Source organism: Hypanus sabinus, chromosome 7 (genome assembly GCF_030144855.1).
Source record: "Hypanus sabinus isolate sHypSab1 chromosome 7, sHypSab1.hap1, whole genome shotgun sequence".
Taxonomy (NCBI): domain Eukaryota; kingdom Metazoa; phylum Chordata; class Chondrichthyes; order Myliobatiformes; family Dasyatidae; genus Hypanus; species Hypanus sabinus.
In genome coordinates, this window is record NC_082712.1 from 76310245 (window position 1) to 76334101 (window position 23857).

Genomic DNA, 23857 nt, shown 5'->3' on the forward strand with positions numbered 1-23857 from the left:
TGTTGACAGGTTTGGAGTTTTTCTTTCAATTTGACATGATGCTACTCCAATATATTTTAAATTTAGAAAATGATAGAGTAATATGTGAAAATTGTTGTGGGGGCCGAATACTTTTTCAAGGCATTGTATCATCCACAAACTTGGCCATGAAGCCATTAATTCCATCATCCAGATCTTGACATTCTATATAACGTAACAGAAGGAGTCCAACACCAGATCCTGCAGAATACCACTAGTAACTGGCAGAAAACCAGAAAAGGTCCCCTTTAATCCCACTCTTTGCCTCCTGCCAGTCAGTGACTCGTCTATCCAAGCTCTTACCTTTCCTATAATACCATGGACACTCATCTTGTTAAGTATGCTCACGTGCAGCATCTTGTTAAAGGCCTTCTGAAAATCCAAGGGAACAACATCCACTAACTCCTTTGTTATCCTGCCTGTTATTTCAACAGAGTTGTAGGGCAAGATATTCCCTTAAGGTAACCATGCTGACTTGGGCCTATTTTATCATGTGCCTCCAAGTAGCCTGAAACCAGATCCTCAATAATGGACACAACATCTTCCTAACCACTGAAGTCAGGCTAACTGAAGTACCTTTAAAAAACATAAACCAAATATATAGGGTCAAGAATTTGACTGAGTTGGAGAAGAACCTCACTGAATAGATAAAATTTCATGAAGGGAAGTCGGGGGGAGAGCAGAGGAGTGCAGTGGTGATAGGGGACTTCAGGGGTGTGTGCTTAGCCCACTGTTCTACTCCCTCAATACCCATGACTGTGTAGGCAGGTATAGCTCAAAAGTAACCTCTTAATTTGCTGATGATACAACCATTGTTGGTAGAATCTCAGATGGAAATGAGAGGGTGTACAGGAGTGAGATACACCAGCCAGATGAGTGGTATCACAACAACAACCTTGCGCTCTGTGTCAGTAAGACGAAAAATTGATTGCGAACTTCAGAAAGAGTAAGCGGATGGAACACAAACCAATCCTCAGAAGAGGAAGAAGCAGAGAGAATGAGGAATTTCAAGTTGCTGGGTGTCAAGATCTCTGAGGATCTAACCTAGTCCCAAATCATCAAAGCAGCTATAAAGAAGGCAAGAGAGCCACTATATTTCTTTTGGAGTTTGAAAAGATTGGTTTGTCACTTAAAACACTAAAACTTCTATTGATATACCGTGGAGAACATTCTGACAGGCTGCATCACTGACTGGTATGGGGGGGGTGGGGAGGGTGGCTACTACACAGAACCAAAGGAAGCTACAATAAGTTATAAAATTAGTCAGCTCCATCTTGGATACGAGCTTCTGTAATATCCAATACATCTTCAAGGAACGGTGCCTCAGAAAGGCAATGTCCATCATTAAGGACGCCCACCCCACCAGAACATGCCTTCTTCAGGGAGACTATTATTACTGTCAGGGAGGAGGTACAGAAGCCTAAAGGCACACACTCAGCAATTAAGGAACAGCTTCTTCCCCGCTGCCATCCGATTCCTAAATGGACATTGAATCCATGAACGCAACCTTAGTATTTTTTTCTTAGAGTAAAAATAGTGCAGTACAAAAATTAATCTATTTAATATATAGGTTCCTTATGTTGTTATAGCTGGGAGTGATATGGGGAACAGGCTCCCACTAACTTTAAATGCTCTCAATGGCACACACCTCAAATAGCCTCTGATAACTAAGTCCAACTCCTGGATTCACGTGTGGCTTAACTACGAAACCTGGTGGAACAGTTTCTACCGGCACGAGAAAGGACAAAGGCGAGTTACTGGCATCTTAAAGCTACTCGCTTCGGGCAGATGGGGCTTCTCAGCCATGATTGGCAGCTCATCGAAGAAAAGGAAAACCTCCGCTGCCATTCGGCTATACCCACTCATAGAGAAACCTTCAGGAGTAAACCCCAGGGGAAAAATCCGGAGCTGGAGTCCCTAAAGCAGTCCTACTTTGAGTTCAATGTTGACTGGCAACTCCTGCAACGCTGCTGGTTCCAAACTGTATCAATTTTTGCTGTTCCTCTGGGTTCATCAGAGGGGGAGCTTCCTACATGGGCAACAGCTTGCTCTCCGTATTGTACTGCCCAGGCTTTCATATCTAGACAGCTAAGACACAATATCCATGGTCAACTCTGACCAATGGAGGCCTCACAACTCAGTAACACTTACAGTAATTGATTTTTTTTTCTTTCTGTATTATCATGTATTGCATTGTACTGCTGCTGCCAAGTTTCACGAATTTCATGATACATGCCAGTAACAATAAGGCCAGTACTGAATAGTTCAGGGAGCAGACAGGAGACGCAGTGGCAGTTAAGAGACATGTAGATGGTATGTTCACTCCTATTTGCCAGAATCAGTGATGTCTCAGATCAGGTCCATAACACACTATGTGTGCTCAGTCCACTGCTGTTCACTCTGCTGACCCATGACTGTGCTGCAACACACAGCTCGAACCATATCATCAAGTTAGCCGATGACACGACCGTTGTGGGTCTCATCAGCAAGAACAACGAGTCAGCTTACAGAGAGGAGGTGCAGTGGCTAATGGACTGGTGCAGAGCCAAAAACCTGTCTCTTAATGTGAACAAAACAAAAGAGATGGTTGTTGACTTCAGGAGGGCACGGAGCGATCACTCCCCGCTGAACATTGACGGCTCCTCGGTAGAGATCGTAAAGAGCACCAAATTTCTTGGTGTTCACCTGACGGAGAATCTTACCTGGTCCCTCAACACCAGCTCCATAGCAAGAAAGCCCAGCAGCATCTCTACTTTTTGCGAAGGCTGAGGAAAATCCATCTCCCTCCCCCCCATCCTCATCACATTCTACAAAGGTTGTATTGAGAGCATCCTGAGCAGCTGCATCACTGCCTGGTTCGGAAATTGCACCATCTCGGATTGCAAGACCCTGCAGCGTATAGTGAAGTCAGCTAAGAAGATCATCAGGGTCTTTCTTCCTGCCATCACGGACATTTACACTACACGCTGCATCCTCAAAGGGAACAGCATTATGAAGGACTCCATGCACCCCTCATACAATCTCTTCTCCCTCCTGCCGTCTGGGAAAAGTCTCCGAAGCAGTCGGGCTCTCACGACCAGACTATGTAACAGTTTCTTCCCCCAAGCTATCAGACTCCTCAATACCCGAAGCCTGGACTGACACCTTGCCCTACTGTCCTGTTTATTATTTATTGTAATGCCTGTACTGTTTTTGTGCACTTTACGCAGTCCTGTGGAGGTCTGTAGTCTAGTGTAGCTTTCTCTGTGTTGTTTTTTTTAATGTAGTTCAGTCTAGTTTTTTGTACTGTGGCATGTAACACCATGGTCCTGAAAAACATTGTCTCATTTTTACTATGCACTGTACTAGCAGTTATGGTTGAAATGACAATAAAAATGACTTGACTAAAGGGGGAGAGTGAACAGTCAGAATCTGTAATACATATTGCTACCAATGACATTGGCAGGAAATGGGATGAGATCCTGAAGTAAATATACTGGGGGCTAGGTAGGAAACTGAAAAGCAGATATTTTACACATACCTGAAGAAGAGGATAACTGGAGCTAGAGTAGGACTACTCAGGGATAGAAGAGGAAACATGTTGAGGTCCTTAGTATAACTTTGCTTCATTACACATCCAATAAGCTGGAACTTGAATTTTGTTAGGACAGTGTAAAACAAGCTAATATGCCTGAAACTGTCAATAATAAGAAAAAGGATGTGCTGGAACATAAACATTACGATAGATATGGCACCGAGCTTGACAGGACAAAACAACTTACGAATGTCCAATTTAAAGCCTCTGCTTTGTCAAGATTAATTCGATCTTTAATCTGATCCTTTACAGAACTTTTTGCACTAATTTAGTCATCCCTTGATTTCACACATATCAAAACACAGAAAATAACTGACAAGGGATGTATTAAAGCTCAGTGCAATTTTCCTGTCCAATGTTGATCATTCAACTGTGCTTTAGAATGCATTTCAGGAAATGGCCAGAAGAGGTCATTCTGCTTTAGGCAATGTTTTGGAGTGTGCAGTAAATAATACAGTACCTCCCATCTCACCTAAAAAATAATTTCTTCAACTTTCCCCCTCTCAGTGTTGTGTTATACCAGTCCTCAAAAGTTTACAACAAAAACTATATAAACCAAAATAGAAGACAATGATATTAGGCGCTTCAAGAATAGTAAACCCCTTGGAACACTGAGGAGCTGTTACTTGGGAGTCAGTAAAGTGTGTACTGAGTGTGGGCATTGAGCAATTAAACTCTGATCAGGCACAATGCCAGAAATAGCCATGACTGCCAGACAGGTTGTTTGCACTGTTCATAAAGACGAACCCCTTCCCAATGCTACATTAATCAACACAATCAGAATCAGGTTTATTATCACCGGCATGAATAGTGAAATTTGTTAACTCAGTTCAATGCAATACATAATGTAGAAGAAAAATATAATAATAAATAAATAATATAGTACATATATCGAATAGATTAAAAATTGTGCAAAAAGCAGAAATAATATATATTTTAAAATTGAAGTAGTGTCCAAGGGTTCAGTGTCCATTTAGGAATCGGATGGCAGAGGGGAAGAAACTGTTCCCGAATCACTGAGTGTGTGCCTTCAGGCCTCTGTATCTCCTACCTGATGGTAACAGTGAGAAAAGGGCATGCTCTGGGTGCTGGAGTTCCTTAATAATGGATGCTGCCTTTCTGAGACACCACTCCCTGAAGATGTCCTAGGTACTTTGTAGTTTAGTACCCAACATGAAGCTGACTAGATTTACAAACCTCTGCAGCTTCTTTCAGTCCTGTGCAGTAGCCACCGCCCCCCCCCCCCCCCAGCCCCTCTGCCCATACCAGACAGTGATGCAGCCTGTCAGAATGCTCTCTATGGTACATCCTTAGAAGTTTTTGAGTGTATTTGTTGACATACCAAATGTCTTAAAACTCCTAATGAAGTATAGATGATGTCTTGCCTTCTTTATAACTGCATCAATATGCTGGGACCAGGCTAGATCCTCAGTGATCTTGGCACCAGGAACTTGAAGTTGCTCATTCTCTCCACTTCTGATCCCTCTGTGAGGATTGGTATGTGTTCCTTCGTTGTACCCTTCCTGAAGTCCACAATCAGCTCTTTCGTTTTACTGACATTGAGTGCCAGGTTGTTGCGGCAGCACCATTCCACTAGCTGGCATATCTCGCTCCTGTACGCTCTCTCATCTCCATCTGAGATTCTACCAACAATGGTTGTATCATCAGCAAACTTATAGATGTTATTTGAGCTATACCTAGCCACACAGTCATGGGTATACAGAGAGTAGAGCAGTGGGCTAAGCACACACCCCTGAAGTGCGCCAGTGTTGACTGTCAGCAAGGAGTTGATATTATCACCAATGCACACAGACTATGATCTTCTGGTTTGGAAGCTGAGCATCCAATTGCAGAGGGAAGTACAGAGGCCCAGGTTCTGTAACTTCTCAATCAGGATTGTGGGAATGATGGTGTTAAATGCTGAGCTATATTCGATGAACAGCATCCTGACGAAGGTGTTTATATTGTCCAGGTGGTCTAAAGCCATGTGAAGAGCCATTGAGATTGCATGTCATTGACTATTGTGGCAATAGGCAAATTACAGTGGGTCCAGGTCCTTGCTGAGGCAGGAGTTCAGTCTAGTCATAAACAACCTCTCAAAGCATTTCTTCACTGTAGATGTGAGTGCTACTGGGCTATAGTCATTAAGATAGCTCATGTTATTCTTCTTGGGTACTGATATAATTGTTGCCTTTTTGAAGCAAGTGGGAACTTCCACCCGTAGCAGTAAGAGGTTGAAAATGTCCTTGAATACTCCCGCAAGTTGGTTGGCACAAGGTTTCAGAGCCTTTCCAGGTACTCCATTGGGACCTTCCGCCTTGCGAGTGTTCACCCTCTTTTCAGGCAATCTAAAACTGGCCTCTAAGACAGAGATCACAGGGTCATTGGGTGCTGTAGGGTTCTGCAGATTGATTCCTGGGATGGCAGGACTTTCATATGAAGAAAGACTGGACAGACTAAGCTTATACTTGCTGGAATTTAGAAGATTGAGGGGGATCTTATTGAAACGTATAAAATTCTAAAGGGATTGGACAGGCTAGATGCAGGAAGATTGTTCCTGATGTTGGGGAAATCCAGAACGAGGGGTCACAGTTTAAGGATAAAGGGGGAGGACTTTTAGGACCGAGAGGAGGAAAAACTTCTTCACACAGACAGTGGTGAATCTGTGGAATTCTCTGCCACAGGAAACAGTTGAGGCCAGTTCATTGGCTATATTTAAGAGGGAGTTAGATATGGCCCTTGTGGCTAAAGGGATCAGGGGGTATGGAGAGAAAGCAGGTGCAGGATTCTGAGTTGGATGATCAGCCATGATCATACTGAATGGCAGTGCAGGCTCAAAGGGCCGAATGGCCTACTCCTGCACCTATTTTCTATGCTTCTATGTTTCACAGCTGTATTTATATTCTCCCTTTCAAAGTAGGCATAGAAGGCATTGAGTTCATCTGGTAGTGAAGCATCACTGCCATTCATGCTATTGGGTTTTGCTTTATAGGAAGTAATGTCTTGCAAATCCTGACAGACTTGTCGTACATCTAATGTTGCCTCCATCCTCCTTCAAAATTGTCTCTTTGCCCTTGAAATAGCCCTCCAAAAATCATACCCGGTTTTCTGGTACAGACCTGGATCGCCAGACTTGAATTCCACAGATTTGAATTCCTTCAGAAGACGGTATACCTCCTGGTTCATCCATGGCTGTTGGCTTGGAAATGTACAGCAAGTCTATGTAGGTACACACTCATCCACACAGGTCTTAATGAAGTCAGTAACAACTCCAGTACTCTCATCCAGGTTCGAAGATGAATCCCTGAATGACCAGTCTATCGATTCAAAGCAGACCTGTAAGCACTCCTGTGCTTCTCTAGTCCATAACTTCTTGGTCCTCACTACTGATGCTACATTCTTCAGTCTGAACCCATACCCAGGGAGTAGAAGTACAGTCAGGTGAGCAGACTTCCCAAACTGAGGGCATGGAATAGCAAGGTAGGCATTCTTGATGGTGGAACAAAGGTCCAGTGTGTTTGTTCCTCTGGTATTGCAAGTGATCTGCCGATGGCAATTGCTTAGCGATTGTTTCAGACTGGCCAGGTTAAAATCCCCCAAAATGATGGGGAAGGTTTTAGGGTGTGCTGTTTTGTGCACGTTGATCCCATTGCTCAGGTCATCTAAAGCCTGATTCACATTGGTCTGATGTGGAATGTATATCGCTACCAAAATGATCCCAGAAAAATCCCATGGTAGGTAAAATTGATGGCACTTAACTGTAAGATATTTCAGGTCTGGTGAGCAGAATTGGGACAACATTGATATATTTGTGCACCAAGAAGAGTTGGTCTTGAGGCATACACCTCTACTTCTGCTTTTGAGAAACACTATAGATCTATCCTGTTGGTGTATAGTAAACCAATCAATCTGAATCACTGCATCTGCAACAGAAGGGGTTAACCAGGATTCTGTGAAACAAATGACACTCACGGTCCTAATGTCCCTCTGATTCAGCACCCTAGCTCTGAGATCATCAATTTTATTCACCAGAGACTGCACATTTGCCAGCAAGATAGTCAGTATTGGGTGTTTAAAACTATGTTTCCTTAAATGCACATTTATCCCAGACCTGCAGTCACATTTCCTGCATGGAATCTGGCGAGGACGCAGTAGGTCTCCACGTTCGAGTTAATGCTGTTTTCATGTAACCATGTTTTACACTGACATACAGGATAAATGGTCTACCTGTGTTCCTTTATTCAAGAAAGGGAGTAGAGGTAGCCCAGGAAATTATAGACCAGCAAGTCTTACTTCAGTGGTTGGTAAGTTGATGGAAAAGATCCTGAGAGGCAGGATTTATGAACATTTAGAGAGGTATAATATGATTAGGAACAGTCAGCGTGGCTTTCTCAAGTGCAAGTCATGCCTTACGAGCCTGATTGAATTTTTTGAAGATATGACTAAACACATTGATGAAGGTAGGGCAGTAGATGTAGTGTATATGGATTTCAGCAAGGCATTTAATAAGGTACCCCATAAAAAGGCTTATTGAGAAAGTAAGGAGGCATGGGATACAAGGGGACATTGCTTTGTGGATCCAGAACTGGCTTTCCCACAGAAGGCAAAGAGTGGTTGTAAACGGGTCATATTCTGCATGGAGGTCAGTGACCAGTGGTGTGCCTCAGGGATCTGTTCTGGGACCCTTACTCTTCGTGATTTTTATAAATGACCTAGGTGAGGAAGTGTAGGGATAGGTTAGCAAGTTTGCTGATGACACAAAGGTTGGGGATGTTGTGGATAGTGTGGAGGCCTGTCAGAGGTTACAGTGGGACATTGATAGGATGCAAAACTGGGATGAGAAGTGGCAGATGGAGTTCAACACAAATAAGTGTGAGATGGTTCATTTTGGTAGGTCAAATATGATGGCAGAATATAGCATTAATGGTAAGACTCTTGGCAGCGTAGAGGATCAGAAGGATCTTGGGGTCCAAGTCCATAGGACGCTCAAAGTAGCTGTGCAGGTTGACTCTGTGGTTAAAAAGGCATAACGTGTTTTGGCCTTCATTAATCATGGAATTGAACTTGGGAGCCGAGAGGTAATGTTGCAGCTATATAGGACCCTGGTCAAACCTCACTTGGGAGTACTGTGCTCAGTTCTGGTCGCCTCACTACAGGAATGATGTGGAAGCCATAGAAAGGGTGCAGAGATTTACAAGGATGTTGCCTGGATTGGGGAGCATGCCTTATGAAAACAGGTTGAGTGAACTTAGCCTTTTCTCCTTGGAGCAATGGAGGATGAGAGGTGACCTGATAGAGGTGTATAAGATGATGAGAGGCATTGATCGTGTCAGAGGCTTTTTCCCAGGGCTGAAATGGTTGCCACAGGAGGGCACAGGTTTAAGGTGCTGGGAAGTAGGTACAGAGGAGATATCAGGGGTAAGTTTTTTTATTCAGAGAGTGGTGAGTGGAATGGGCTGCCGGCAACGGTGGTGGAGGCAGACATGATAGGGTCTCTTAAGAGACTTTTAGAATAGGTGCTTGGAGCTTAGAAAAATAGAGGGCTATGGGTAGGCCTAGTAATTTCTAAGGTAGGGACATGTTCAGCACAACTTGGTGGGCTGAAGGGCTTGTATTATGCTGTAGGTTTTCTGTGTTTCTATGTATCAGGGATTCCTAATACAGGTGCAACACCTTTAACATTTGAAAAGCTTCCTGTTGTTCTTCATTAAGTCACAGGGTTGTCTGAGTGCTTGCTGCCCTTCAGTAGATTGTTGATTCCAAAATATGAATCGACACATGCTCTCTTGTAGTTGCACAAACCAGGAAAGAACTAGAGTTACTTATACTATTGTAGAAGCTCTGTGACTCTTAAATGAAGAGCGAATGAAAGCATCACACATTAAGCCAGCAGTGCCACTGGCCCAGGGAACCAGTGGCCAGACCCCAAATGACTAGGACAGATGAACTGAACTATTTGATAATTACTGTTCATACTGCATTATACGTATTGAATAATCTGCGTGTCTGTTTCTTGTCTAAGTAGAGAACAGCCTTATTACACCAACACTTTTCTTTGTCTTAGTTGTGAATATGCTGTGCATATCAACCAGTAGAGCTGCTGGGTTTGTTCCAGAGGGCCCACATATTTCAGGAGGCAGATTGCCAGTGCAACTTATACCATAAAACCATAAGATATAGGAGCAGAATTAGGACATTTAGTCCATTGAGTCTGCTCCACCATTTCATTATGGTGCTCCATCTTTCTTCTCAGGCCCATTTTCCTGCCTTCCGCCCAAACATGCAGTACATTTAAACCTTACTGGGTTTGATAATGGGTCTAGAGCTGTGAGGGAAGCAGAAGACTTCACTGCCCATAAAAATGACTTGCTAATGTAACTACTTTGAAAGTTGATATCAATAATATCACCAAGGGCTAGAACCAGGGTAACAGTACATGCAATCTGCATGTCACCAGTGACCATATAATTCATGTTAATTTCAAAATGGGATCTTTGGCCTGAACCAAAGATGTGGAGGCGTTGCTGCTACCTGGCATATGTGATATCATATATGTACTACCTATCATCCAGCTGTGCAAAGCCACCAATGAAGGACGATCAGAAGAGGTCATTCTGCTTCAGGCAATGTTTTGGAGTGTGCAGTACATAAAACCTCCCATCTCAACTAAAAAATAATTTCCTCAATTTTCCCCTTGTCAGTGTTGTGTAATTGCCATTTATACCATTCCTCAAAAGTTTACAACAAAAACTATATAAACCAAAATAGAAGACAATGATATTAGGTGCTTCAAGAATGGTAAACCACTTGGAACACTGAGGAGCAAAGAACAAACATAAAACATTGCATAGAACTTAAAGCACAGTACAGACCCTTCAACCAACAATGTTGTGCTGACCTTTTATCCTACTTTTACGATCTATCCAAACCTTTCCTCCTACATAACCCTTAATTTTTCTATCATCCATATGGCGATCTAAGAGTTTCTTAAATGCCCATAGTGTATCTGCCTCTACCACCACCCCTGTCAGCATATTCTATGCACTCACCACTTTGTGTAAAAAAAATCTGACATCCCCCTCTACACTTTCCTCCAAACATCTAAAAATTATGCTTGCCCCTACTCCCATTTTGTGTTGCTATGTTACATCATACCAAGCCAAAAAAGACTCATGTAAAACATCTGTGGTTACCATTTACCTATCCAAATTCTCTCACTTTGACATATTACTTCAACACCATGTGATTTTATCCTCTTGACAAGTACCTTATCAAATGCTTCTGAAAATCTTAGTATATCAACCAGTTCTTCCAATGGAAGAATCTGCCTTCGACATCACCCGCACCACCTGTGTCATAATTATCAGGGAGCTACGAACTTGCACTCCAGGTCCATCCGCACATTAAGCCTCTATGCTTTTGAGTTCCCTGCCATTTTATTGTATTTACTCTGTTCAGACTTAATGTCCCAAATGCATTAACTTACACTTAACTAACTTAAATTCCATTTGCCACTGCTCTATCCAACTTTACAACTAATTTATGTCCCTCTGCCACAAACTTCTTTACTATCCTCTATTCCATGAATTTCTGTTTCATTGACATACTTACCAATCAGTCCACCTAGATTTTCATCCAAACCATTTATACACACGTTAAACAATAGCAACTGCATCACTGATCCATGAAGAGTGCCACTGGTTACAGACTTGGAATCAGAGAGAAAAAAAATTACTTGAACACTCTCCACCACCTCCAATTACCAAACTAATATTGAATCTACTTACCAATGAAACTCAGACCCCGTATGCCCTAATCTTCTGGACTAGCCCATGATTCAAAAAAACTTATTGATCTCATTAATTTTCATTCACTTCAAAGTTTCTTAATAACTTCAAAATAATCTCAGATTTTTGTAGATATGACTCAGCACAAACCTGTGTTGATTCCTCTTAATCAGTCCCTGCCTTTCCAAATGCACACAAATCCATTCCATATAATTTCTCCAATATTTTCTGTAATACATCTTTTAACATCTTCTCTATGATAGATATTAAGATAACTGGTTGTTACTTTCTCTCTCCGTATCTGAATAAACAAATTACATTCATTATATTCCAATCCTATGGAACCTTTCAAGAACCACAGGAACTTTGGAAGATTTTACTAAACTCTATCTCACCAGCCACTTCCTTGAAGGCCCTTAGATGAAATTCATCAGAAACCAGAAATTTGTTAACTCACAGACATAAGAGATTACAAATCATTGATGGTTCCCTCCACATTTTTATACTGGCTATCTCCCCTCTGTCTTTCAGTCCAGATGAAAGGTCCCAGCGCAAAATGATTACTGTCCATTATTCAACATAGATGCTGCCTGGCCTTCTGAATTATGGTTGTTTGTTCCTCATCTGAATCCACCTATTGCGCCACCTTTTTGTACTGGATATCTCCTCCTTTATCCTTAAAGCAACTTGACCAAAAACACAAGTGAATCTGCAGATGCTGGAAATAAATAAAAACACAAAATGCTGGCAGAACTCAGCAGGCCAGACAGCATCTATGGGAGGAGGTAGTGACGACATTTCGGGCCGAAACCCTTCATCAGGAGTGACCAAAAACATTTTTGTCCATTCCATCTGTCTGACATGCTGCATTCTTCCAGCATTTTGTGTTTGTAAACTTGTAGCTTCCTTAAGGTTGTCACAGCTGGCTGGGGATGGGTTAGGGGTAGCAAAGATAAGCTCCCATTACCTATTAAATACTCCCAATGGCATGTGTCTCAAAAGGTCTCTGACAATTGAGTCCAGATCCTGGCCTTCACATGTGGCTTAGCTTCTGAGCCTGACCGAACAATTTCTACTAACAATGGAAGAAACAAGGTGAGTTATTAACACTTTATAACCAATTGCTTCAGGCAGATAGGGCTTATCTAAGAGAAGGAAATTCTGATCTCAGATCTCTGCTGCTTTGTGTCTATACCCACTCATAGAGAAGACTTCTGGTGTAAATCCCAAAGGTAAAATCCAGAGCTGGAGTCCCTAAGTCAGTCCTATGTCAAGTTCAATGCTGACTGGCAACTGTTGCAATGCCACGGGGGCTAAACTGTCTCGGTCTCCACCATTCCGTTGAATTCATCGATTATGTGGAGGGGGGCCTGCTGTATGGGCAACAGCTTGCTCTCCATATCACGCTACCCTGGCTTACATACCAACTGACCATAGACAGCTAGGACGCAACATCCATGGTTGGCCCCAACCAACGGAGGCCTGCTTCTCACTCCATTTGTTTCCAACTCGGTGCTTTCTAACAAATTCACTCAATACCATCGCACTGAGGAGTAACTTTTCACCCCACTTCCCCAACAACTTACTTTCCATAGCTAATTCTGGGATGACAAAGCCTGGTTCAAAGTGCATGATTAATTCTTTTTAAGTACTCAAATAGAGTCCAATCACCTATTAACATTCTGTAAAAGTTATTCCAAAATAACTGAAGGACAACACGTCAAACACAGTCATCACAGTAGTTATGAAGTGCATCACACAAACAGCAAGATCATAAAATTTTTTCTATTAACATATACAACACCGTCATGGAAGATCCCAAGTCCAGCTGCGAAAGGTGGAGGGGTTGGGCATGGAGTTAGCAGCTGGCACCAAGAAGACAGGCTACACCAAGGGACAACTTGAAAATCTGGCCCAGGATAGAGGATTCTGGTGAGCTACTGTCGGCAGCCTATGCCCCAGTAGGGATGATGGCCTGAACTAACTAATTAAAGTACACTACACAAAAAAGTAAAGGTATAAAAGGTTAAGAAACACAGATGCGCACATTATTAGAAAAAAAATACATATCATAGAGTACCTGCAAGATAGCATCAATTCGATTCCTTTCAGCTATCAGGAGTTCATTTTCTGTTATTGAGTTCTTAATTATCTTTTCTCGATCCTCTTGTTCGCTTTGGAATCTCTCTTGCTCATCCTCTCTTGCTTGTTGCAAAACTTGTAAGGTCTTTTCCAAATTTTCCACTTTCTGCTGAAGTTCTGAGTTATGTACTATGAATTTCAAAAACAGCAATTTACTCATTGACCAAAATAGTTCTATGACACTGATACACAGACTTGCAAACTTCAAAACATAATCCATCATTATCATACTGATTTTGTTTATTAGAAACACCAAGCAAATGCAAAGATACAATTAAGGAGTCTGGAACCTCAATCTGTTGATCATATCTAGATTTCACAAAGTCTATTTCTGTATATATTCTGTACATGCCAACTCTTTGCCATGAACTGCACAGATATTGATGCCATTATCATCTTGCAAATTTATCCTAGCAATGTCATTCTGTAATCTAATTATGAAGCAGAAAAATAATAAGAAAGATACCCCTGCTTGACCACAAAGGAATGGTTAAGTTCTGTTTGTTCATTGGCATTCAAATACAAATTGCTCTCATTTCATAATTAATCCTTTCAATTGCTGCACAGTTCACAGGTATCAAACAGTAATGAGTTGCACACACACACACACACACACACACACTTGCAAGAAAAAGTTCCTGAACTCTTTGCAATTACCTGGTTTTCTGCATTAATTACTCATAAAGTGTGGTCTGATCTTCATCTAAGTCACAATAATAGACAAACACAATCTGCCTAAATTAATAACACACAAACAATTGTATTTTTCATGAAATTATTGAACATGTTTAATCTTTCACAGATCAGGCTAGAAAAACCTAAACCAAACTTTCTTGTAGTTGCACAATGGCGATGGAGAATCTTAGACCATTCCTCCATACAAAACTGTTTCAGTTCATCAATATTTCTGGGATACCTTACATGAACAACCCTCTTCAGGCCATGCAACAGTATCTCAATTGGATTAAGGTTGGGACTCTGACTTGGTCATTCCAAACGACAAATGTTCTTCTTTTTAAGCCATTCTGTCAAGATTTATCCTTGTGCTTTCAATCATTGTTTTACTGCATCATCCAACTTCTATTAAGCTTCAGGTGTAAAGATATTCTCCTGTAAAATGTCTTGATACAATTTTGAATTCATTGTTCCCTCAATGATTGCAAGCTGTCCGGGCCCAGAGGTAGCAAAGCAGCCCCAAACCATGATGATCCTTCCACCATCCTTCACAGTCAGGACGAGGGTTTATTGTTGGTGTGCAATGTCCTTTTCCCTCCAAACACAACAGTGTGCACTTCCGTCTAAAAGGTTCTCATCTGTCTCATCTGTCCACAGAATATTGTCCCAAAGGTCTTTTGGTGTTACCCTTGTGTTTTTTTTCACCTCCTTCAACGTTGCATGTTATGCTCTTGGTGTAATCTTTGCAGGACGCCCAATCCTAGGAAGAGTACCAACAGTACTGAATTTCCTCTATTTGTAGGCAATTTCTCTTACTGTGGAGTGATGAACACTCAGGTCTTTAAAAATGTGTTGGTAGCCTTTTCCAGCTTCATGCATCTCTACAATTCTTCTAAAATTCTTTGAAAGTTGTTTTGATTGAGGTATGGTGCACATAAACAGATCTTTCTTGAGAAGAGTTGGCTCTGACAGTAAGCTGACTTAGTGTCCCTTTTTTTTAAAAAATAGGGCATCTCTGCAACACCCATACTTCCAATCTCATCTCATTGATTGGAACACCCTACTCCAAATACCATTTGTATTGCATTACCTCAGAGGTTCACATACTTTTTTTTTTGAACCTACACTGTGATTGTTTAAATGATATAGTCAGTATTGATGAGTTAGATTATCATGTATTGCGCTGTACTGTTGCCACAAAGTTAACAAGTTTCATGCCAGTGATGTTAAAACTGTTTCTGACTATGATTAGATTGAAAGTATACCCTGCACACATTTCAATACAAACATAGAATCAGAGAAAGGCCACACTAACAGGGTGGACAATCAGTGTGCAAAAGACAACCAACTGTGCAATACTATAAGAAAGAAAAAAGAAACAATAATCGTAATAAATAAATAAGCAATAACTATTGAGAGCATGAAATGAAGAGTCCTTGAAAATGAGTCCATAGGTTATGGGAACAGTTCAGTAATCGGGCAAGTGAAGTACAGTGAAGGCATCCTTCAGGTTCAAGAGCTTGGAATACCAACTCTTCCTGAACCTAGTGGTGTGAATTAGACCATAAGAATTTAACATAAAGGAGCAGAATTAGGCCATTTGGCCCATCAAGTCTCTCCACCATTTCATCTTGGCTGATCCATTTCCCTCTCAGTTCCAATCTCCTGTCTTCTCTCCGCATCCCTTTGTGCCCTGACTAATCAACAATCTATCAACTCTGCCTTAAGTATACCCAATGACTTTACCTCCACAGCCACCTGTGCAATGAATTTCAAAGTTTCACCACTCTGTGGCTAAATGGTTGGTTGGTTGGTTGGTTGGTTGGTTGGTTGGTTGGTTGGTTGGTTGGTTGGTTGGTTGGTTGGTTGGTTGGTTGGTTGGTTGGTTGGTTGGTTGGTTGGTTGGTTGGTTGGTTGGTTGGTTGGTTGGTTGGTTGGTTGGTTGGTTGGTTGGTTGGTTGGTTGGTTGGTTGGTAGGTAGGTAGGTAGGTAGGTAGGTAGGTAGGTACTTTATTCATCCCCAAGGAGAAATTCAACATTCTTCCGGTGTCCCATACACTTATTGTAGCAAAACTAATTACATACAGTATTTAACTTAGTATAAATATGATATGCATCTAAAAGCACCCTCCCAAAACGCATTAATAAATAGCTTTTAAAGAAGTTCTTAAGTAGTTTACTAAAGTGCATTGAGTGGTAACTTAAGCTCAGTCCTAACCCCGGCACTTAACATGTCTTGCCCCTGGTGGTTGAATTGTAGAGCCGAATGGCGTTGGGGAGTAATGATCTCTTCATCCTGTCTGAGGAGCATTGCATTGACAGCAACCTGCTGCTGAAGCTGCTTCTGTCTCTGGATGGTGCTGTGCAGAGGATGTTCAGGGTTTTCCATGATTGACCGTAGCCTACTCAGCGCCCTCCGCTCTGCCGCCGATGTCATACTCTCCAGTTCTGTGCTCACAACAGCGCCCACCTTCCTTACCAGCTTATTAAGACGTGAGGCGTCCCTCTTCTTAATGCTGCCTCCCCAGCACGCCACCACAAAGAAGAGGGCGCTCTCCACAACTGACCGATAGAACATCTTCAGCACCTCACTACAAACATTGAATGACGCCAGCCTTCTGAGGAAGTACAGTCGACTCTGTGCTTTCCTGCACATGGCATCTGTGTTGGCAGTCCAGTCCAGCTTCTCGTCTAACTGCACTCCCAGATACTTGTAGGTCTTAACCTGCTCCACACATTCTCCATTAATGATCACTGGCTCCATATGAGGCCTAGGTCTCCTAAAGTCCACCACCATCTCCTTGGTCTTGGTGATATTGAGACACAGGTAGTTTGAGTTGCACCATATCACGAAGTCCTGTATCAGTTTCCTATACTCTTCCTCCTGACCATTCCTGACACACCCCACTATGGCCGTGTCATCAGCGAACTTCTGCACATGGCAGGACTCCGAGTTATATTGGAAGTCTGATGTGTACAGGGTGAACAGGACCGGAGAGAGCATGGTCCCCTGCGGCGCTCCTGTGCTGCTGACCACCGTGTCAGACCTACAGTCTCCCAACTGCACATACTGAGGTCTGTCTGTCAAGTAGTCCATTATCCAAGCCACCATGTGTGAGTCTACTCCCATCTCCGTTAGGTTGTGCCTTAAGATCCTGGGCTGGATGGTGTTAAAGGCACTAGAGAAGTCCAGGAATGTAATCCTCACAGCACCACTGACCCTGTCCAGGTGAGAGAGGGATTTGTGCAGCAAGTACGTGATAACATCCTCCACTCCCACCTTCTCCTGATACGCAAACTGAAGAGGATCCCGGACGTGCCTGGTTTGTGGCCTCAGATTCTGTATTATCTTTTTTTTTTCTTTCTAAATCTTTTTATTAATATTAGTAATATGGACAGAATACAAATGATATATTGATAAAGAAATTACCAACATACAAATTCCATTACTTATGAAAAAAAACATACATAATAGTTACAATATAAATGAGTTTACCAAGACATAAGCCATAAAATATACGTATGAACATGCTAAGTCTAAATATTTCATAATATATGATGTAAAGAAAATAGAAAAAAGAAAGAAAAAAAAAATATATATAAAATGCAAAACTAGCTAATCTAATCTAATAACTAATATAGAAGAAAAAAGAAGCAAAAAAAAGAGAGAGAAAAAAAAAGGGGGGGCTGTTTATAATATCTCACAAAAATAAGTATTCATCAATGCCGTCACTTCCGGTCCTCTCAACATACATAAGCTAAAAACTGGGAAATCAAATGAACTTGGCACAGGGTCATATTACATCATATGAAAATGTTGAATAAATGGTCTCCATAACTTTTCAAATTTAATAGAAGTCTCAAAAGTACCACTTCTAATTTTTTCTAAATTTAAACATAACATAGTTTGAGAGAACCAATTAAATACAGTGGGAGGATTAATTTCCTTCCAATTCAACAATATAGATCTTCTAGCCATCAGAGTTAGAAATGCAGTCATTCGACGGGCTGAAGAAGATAAATGCAGTGAGTCTAACATTGGTAAACCAAAAATTGTGGTAATAGGATGAGGTTGTAAATCAATATTCAAAACTGCAGAAATAATATCAAAAATATCTTTCCAATATTTCTCCAAAAATGAACAAAACCAAAACATATGAGTTAAAGACGCAATTTCAGATTGACATCTATCACAAATAGGACTAATATGAGAGTAAAAATGAGCTAATTTATCCTTGGACATATGGCCCCTATGTACGACCTATGTAGGAAGGCGGGTTAGCATTACCTAATTTCAGATTTTACTATTGGGCAGTTAATATTAGATATTTGTTATGTTGGTTGAAAGATGGGGGGGGGCCTTGTTGGGTGAGTTTAGAAACTAAATCGGTATCAGCTTATGCTCTGGGTTCTATTTTAGGGACTTCTCTCCCTTTTGCTCTTTCTAAATTGCCGAAACGAATTGACAACCCGATAGTTAAACATACTTTGCGTATATGGTTTCAATTTCGGAGATTTTTTGGGTTTACTCAATTCGTTTTAAATAGTCCTATTGTATCTAATTGTTTTTTCCACCCTTCCATTATAGATCAAGCTTATTCGGCTTGGAAAACTAAGGGATTACTAAGATTTTCTGATTTATTTTTAGACAATTGTTTCATGTCTTTTGAGCAATTATCCAACAAATATAACTTGCCTAGATTTCATTTTTTTAGATATTTACAGATTAGACATTTTTTAAGTTCTGTACTCCCTACGTTTCCAAATTTTGTGCCTTCAGATATTTTGGAGAGTTTATTTGAATTAGACCCTTTTCAAAAAGGACTTATTTCAAAACTTTATAATATAATTATGAAGATACATTCAGAGCCTCTTTATAAGACTAAAAAGGATTGGGAAAGAAAGAGTCTTATTATTTCTAGTGAGAATTGGGATAGAATTCTTCAATTAGTTAATACATCATCGTTATGTGCCAAACATTCATTAATACAATTTAAGGTCGATTCTGTATTATCAGCTGCTCCATGGTCTTCATCACGTGCGACGTCAAAGCAACAGGTCTGAAGTCATTCATCTCCCTTGGTTGTGGTTTCTTCGGTACCGGGACAATACAGGATGTTTTCCACTGTCTGGGTACCCTTCTCTGCTCCAGGCTCATGTTGAAGATGCACTGAAGGGGTTCTCCCAGCTCAGACGCACAGGCCCTCAGTAATCATGGGGATACTCCATCCGGTCCAACCGCCTTGCTGGTACAGATCTTCCTCAGTTGACCACTCACCTGAGCAGCCGTAATCTTGGGCTTGGGTGAGGTCTCCTGTGAGTGGCTATTTTCCTGAGAGGGAAGTGAGAGGGAGGACGAGTAGAGAGACAAGCCTGGTGTGGAGTTCTGCGGTGAGGATGAAATTGTGCTATCGAACCTATTGAAGAAGTTATTCAGCTGGTTCGCTTTCTCCACATCTCCACTTATGTTTACCCCCCGCTTTGCACCGCATCCGGTGATGATCTTCATCCCGTCCCACAACTCCTTCATGCTTTTGTTCTGCAGCTTTTGTTCTAGCTTCCTCCTATACTGCTCCTTTGCTCCCCTGAGCTGTACCGAGTTCCTTCTGAACTCTTTTAAGCTCCAACTGATCGCCATCTTTAAAGGCCCTCTTCTTCTGGTTTAGGAGGCCTTTGATGTGGCTAGTGATCAAGGGCTTATTATTGGGATAGCAGCGAACAGTTCTAACAGGAACAACGGCGTCCACACAAAAGTTAATATAGTCCATTGTGCAGTCAGTGACCTCCTCAACACCCCCACAGAGCCCCCCTTGCAGTACATCCCACTTGGTAGTACGGAAGCAGTCTCTCAGGGCCTGTTCCGCTTCAGGAGTCCACTTTCTAAAAGGGCATGTGGTAGTGGGATGCCTCATCACAACTGATTTATATCTGAGCTGTAACAAAACCAGGTTGTGATCTGCTTTCCCCAGTGCAGGCAGCGGGGAGGCACTGGACACGTCCACTACGTTTGCATACAGTAGGTCAATAGTCCTAACTCCCCTGGTGTAACAGTCCACATACTGGGAGAAAGCAGGTAGTGTCGTGTCCAAAGCCACATAATTGAAGTCCCCTGTGATTAACACCAGTGCCTCAGGGTGCTGTGTCTGAAGCCTAGCAACAGCGGAGTTGATGACATCACACGCTACCGTTGCGTCAGCACGCGGCGGGACGTACACGTTCACCACAATGACGTTTGCGAATTCTCGCGGCAGATAATATGGCCTCATACTCACGGCGATCAGCTCAATATCTCTTTCACAAACGGACGTCTTTGTACTCACATGCCCGGGGTTACACCATCTTGCGTTAATGTAGACAGCGAGTCCCCCTCCTTTCTTCTTCCCACACTTTTTGGCATCTCTGTCAGATCTTACCGTAGTAAAACCAGGTAATTCCACGTTTATATCCGGGATGTTAGCCGTCAGCCGTGTTTCGGAGAAGCACATTAAACTGCATTCCTTGTATGTTTTAACATTCCTTACTAGTGAGGCTAGCTCATCCAATTTATTCGGCATCGAGTTTACATTCCCCATAATGACCGAAGGAACAGCGGGCTTGTAACGCCGCTTCATCTCCATCCTCCTGTCCCTGCGCAGCTTTCCAGCCCTGGAGCCGCGGAACTTTTGTTTAATTTCGCTCGGGATCTGGTGCGCAACACTGACCGGCGCCGTTCTTAGCGCAAGTAGCTGGTTTCTCAAATACAACTTTCTCTCCATCACAATACTAAACAAATACTAAACTTAAAGCACTATGACTAAAAACAAACAAACAAAAAAAAAAATCAAGTTCTCGGGAGCAACTGGAAACGGCTGCCGCTCAGGTCGGCACCGGATATCAAGGCCTTTCACCATTCGTTAGCTTTCAATGAAGTCACCCCTCATTCTTCTGAATTCCATTGAATATACACCCCGAGCCAACAAATGCTCTTCAGACCTGGAATCATTTTTGTGAACCTCCTTTGAACCCTCTTCGGTTTCAGCACATCTTTTCTAAGATAAGGGGCCCAAAACTGCTCACAATATTCCAAGTGAGGCCACATCAGTGCTATATAAAGTCTCAACATTACATCCTTGCTTTTATATTCTAGTCCTCTTGAAATGAATGCTAACATCACATTTGCCTTCCTCACCACAGACTCAACCTGCAAGTAAACCTTCAGGGAATCCTGCATGAGGGCTCCCAAGTCCTCAGATGCACCTCAGATTTTTGAATTTCCTCACCATTTAGAAAATATTCTTCTCTTTCATTTCTTCTACCAAAGTGTATGACCATATAGTTCCCGACACTTCATCCACTTCTTTGCCCATTCTCCTAATCTGTCCAAGTTCTCTGTAGTCTCCCTACTTCCTCAAAACTACCTGCCTCTCCACTCATCTTCATAGCATTTGCAAACTTGGCCACAAAGCCATCAATTCCATCATCCAAATCATTGACATATATCTTGAAAAGCAGTACCAATACAGACCCCTGTGGAACACCAGCAGTCAACCAGAAAAGGCCCCCTTTATTTCCAGTCTGTGCCTCTTGTAAATCAGCCAATGCTTAATCCATATTAAAATCTTTCCTGTAATAACATGGGGTCTTAACTTGATAAGCAGCCTCATGCATGGTGCTTTGTCAAAGGCCTTCTGAAAATCCAAGTACACAACATTCACCAATTTTGTTTTGCCTATCCTGCTTGTTATTTCCTCAGAGAATTCCAACAGATTTGTCAGGCAAAATTTTCACTTGAGGAAACCATGCTGACTATAGCCTATTTTATCATGTGCCTCTAAGTACCCCAAAAACAATCAGCTCCAATATCTTCCCAACCACTGGGTCACACTAACTGGTCTATAACTCTCTCCTTCTTAAAGACTGGAATGATATTTGCAATTCTCTAGTCTTCCAGAGCGATTCCAGAATCCTGTGATTCTTGAAAGATCATGACTAATGCCTCCACAATCCCTTCAGCCACCTCTTTCAGAACCCTGGGGTGTACACCATCTGGTCCAGGTGACTTATTTACCTTCAGACCTTCACCCTAGTAATGGCAACTTCAGACACTTCTGACCCCTGACACTCTCAAAACTTCCAGCATACTAATAGTGTCTTCCACCGTGGAATCTGATGCAAAATACTTACTCAGTTCATCCGCCAATCTCTTTGTCCTCCTATTACTACCTCCTCAGCATCATTTCCCAGCACCTATCTATGTGCATATTGCTTTACACTTCACGTATCTGAAGCAACTTTTGTATTCCAAATTTACCTTCTTAAAGGACTTTTTTTTAGTTGTCTTCTGTTGGGTTTTAAAAAGCTTCCCAATCCTCTAACTTCCAACTAATTTTTGCTCTATTATATGCCCTCTCTTTGGCTTTTATGTTGGCTTTGACTTTTCTTGTTAGCCATAGTTGTATCATCTTTCCTTTAGAATATTATTCCTCTTTGGATGTATATATCCCCTCCTTCTGAATTGCTTCCAGAAATTCCAGCCATTGCTACTCTGCCGTCATCCCTGCCAGTGTTTTTTCCCCCAATCAAAACTGGCCAACCCCTCTCCTGTGCCTCTATAATTCCCTTTACTCTGCTGTACTGATACATCTGACTTTAGCTTCTCCTTCTCAAATTTCAGTGTAAATTTGATCATATTATGATCTTTCCCTTAAGGGTTCTTTTACCTTCAGCTCTCTAATCAATTCTGGTCCATTGCATAACACCCAATCCAGAACAGCTGATCCCCTAGTGGGCTCAACCACAAGCTGCTTTAAGAAGCCATCTCGTAGACATTCTAGAAATTCCACCTCTTGGAATACAGCACCAACCTATCTATGTGCATATTGAAATCCCCCATGACTATTGTAACATTCATGAGGAAATCTGCAGATGCTGGAAATTCAAGCAACACACACAAAATGCTGGTGGAACACAGCAGGCCAGGCAGCATCTATATGGAGAAGCACTGTCGACGTTTCGGGCCGAGACCCTTCGTGAGTCCTGACGAAGGGGCTCGGCCCGAAACGTCAACAGTGAGTCCTGACGAAGGGGCTCGGCCCAAAACGTTGACAGTGCTTCTCCCTATAGATGCTGCCTGGCCTGCTGTGTTCCACCAGCATTTTGTGTGTATTGTAGCATTGCCCTTTTGGCAAGCATTTTCTGTCTCCCATTGTAATTTGTAGACCACATCCTTACTACTATTTGGAAGTCTGTATACAATCGCCTCAGTCTTTATAGTCTTGCAGTTCCTTAGTTTTATCCACAATAACTCAACACCTTCTGACACTATGTCACCTATTTCTCATGATTTAGCCATGGTTGTGTCATCGTGCCTTTAGAACACTTCATCCTCTTTGGGTTAAAGTTACATAAACAACATCCACTGCCTTTCTTTCATCGACCTTCTTTGAAAAACTCTTAAGATTGGTTAGACACGACCTATCATTCACAAAGCTAAGCAGACCATGTTTAATCAGGCTCTATCGACCCAAATACTTACAGCTATTGTAAAAATGCTATTCCCTTTTCTCAAGTTTTTCACCTCCGCCGCATCTGTTCCCAGGATGCAGCTTCCCATTCCAGGACATAAGAGTTGTCCATTTTCTTCAAAGAACAGGTTTTTCTTTCCTCCACTATTGATGCTGCT

At 42.0% G+C, this 23857-nt stretch overlaps 1 protein-coding gene across 3 annotated transcripts in view; it reads right to left on the minus strand.

Annotated features, from left to right (window-relative positions):
* LOC132396875 (coiled-coil domain-containing protein 171-like) overlaps nucleotides 1-23857 on the minus strand; it is a 449415-nt gene that overhangs the window by 408242 nt on the left and 17316 nt on the right. For all 3 annotated transcript variants that reach the window (XM_059974899.1, XM_059974901.1, XM_059974900.1), the window contains exon 5: nucleotides 13460-13650. In XM_059974899.1, the coding sequence (XP_059830882.1) occupies nucleotides 13460-13650 (191 nt within the window). The remainder of the gene's footprint in view (nucleotides 1-13459; nucleotides 13651-23857) is intronic.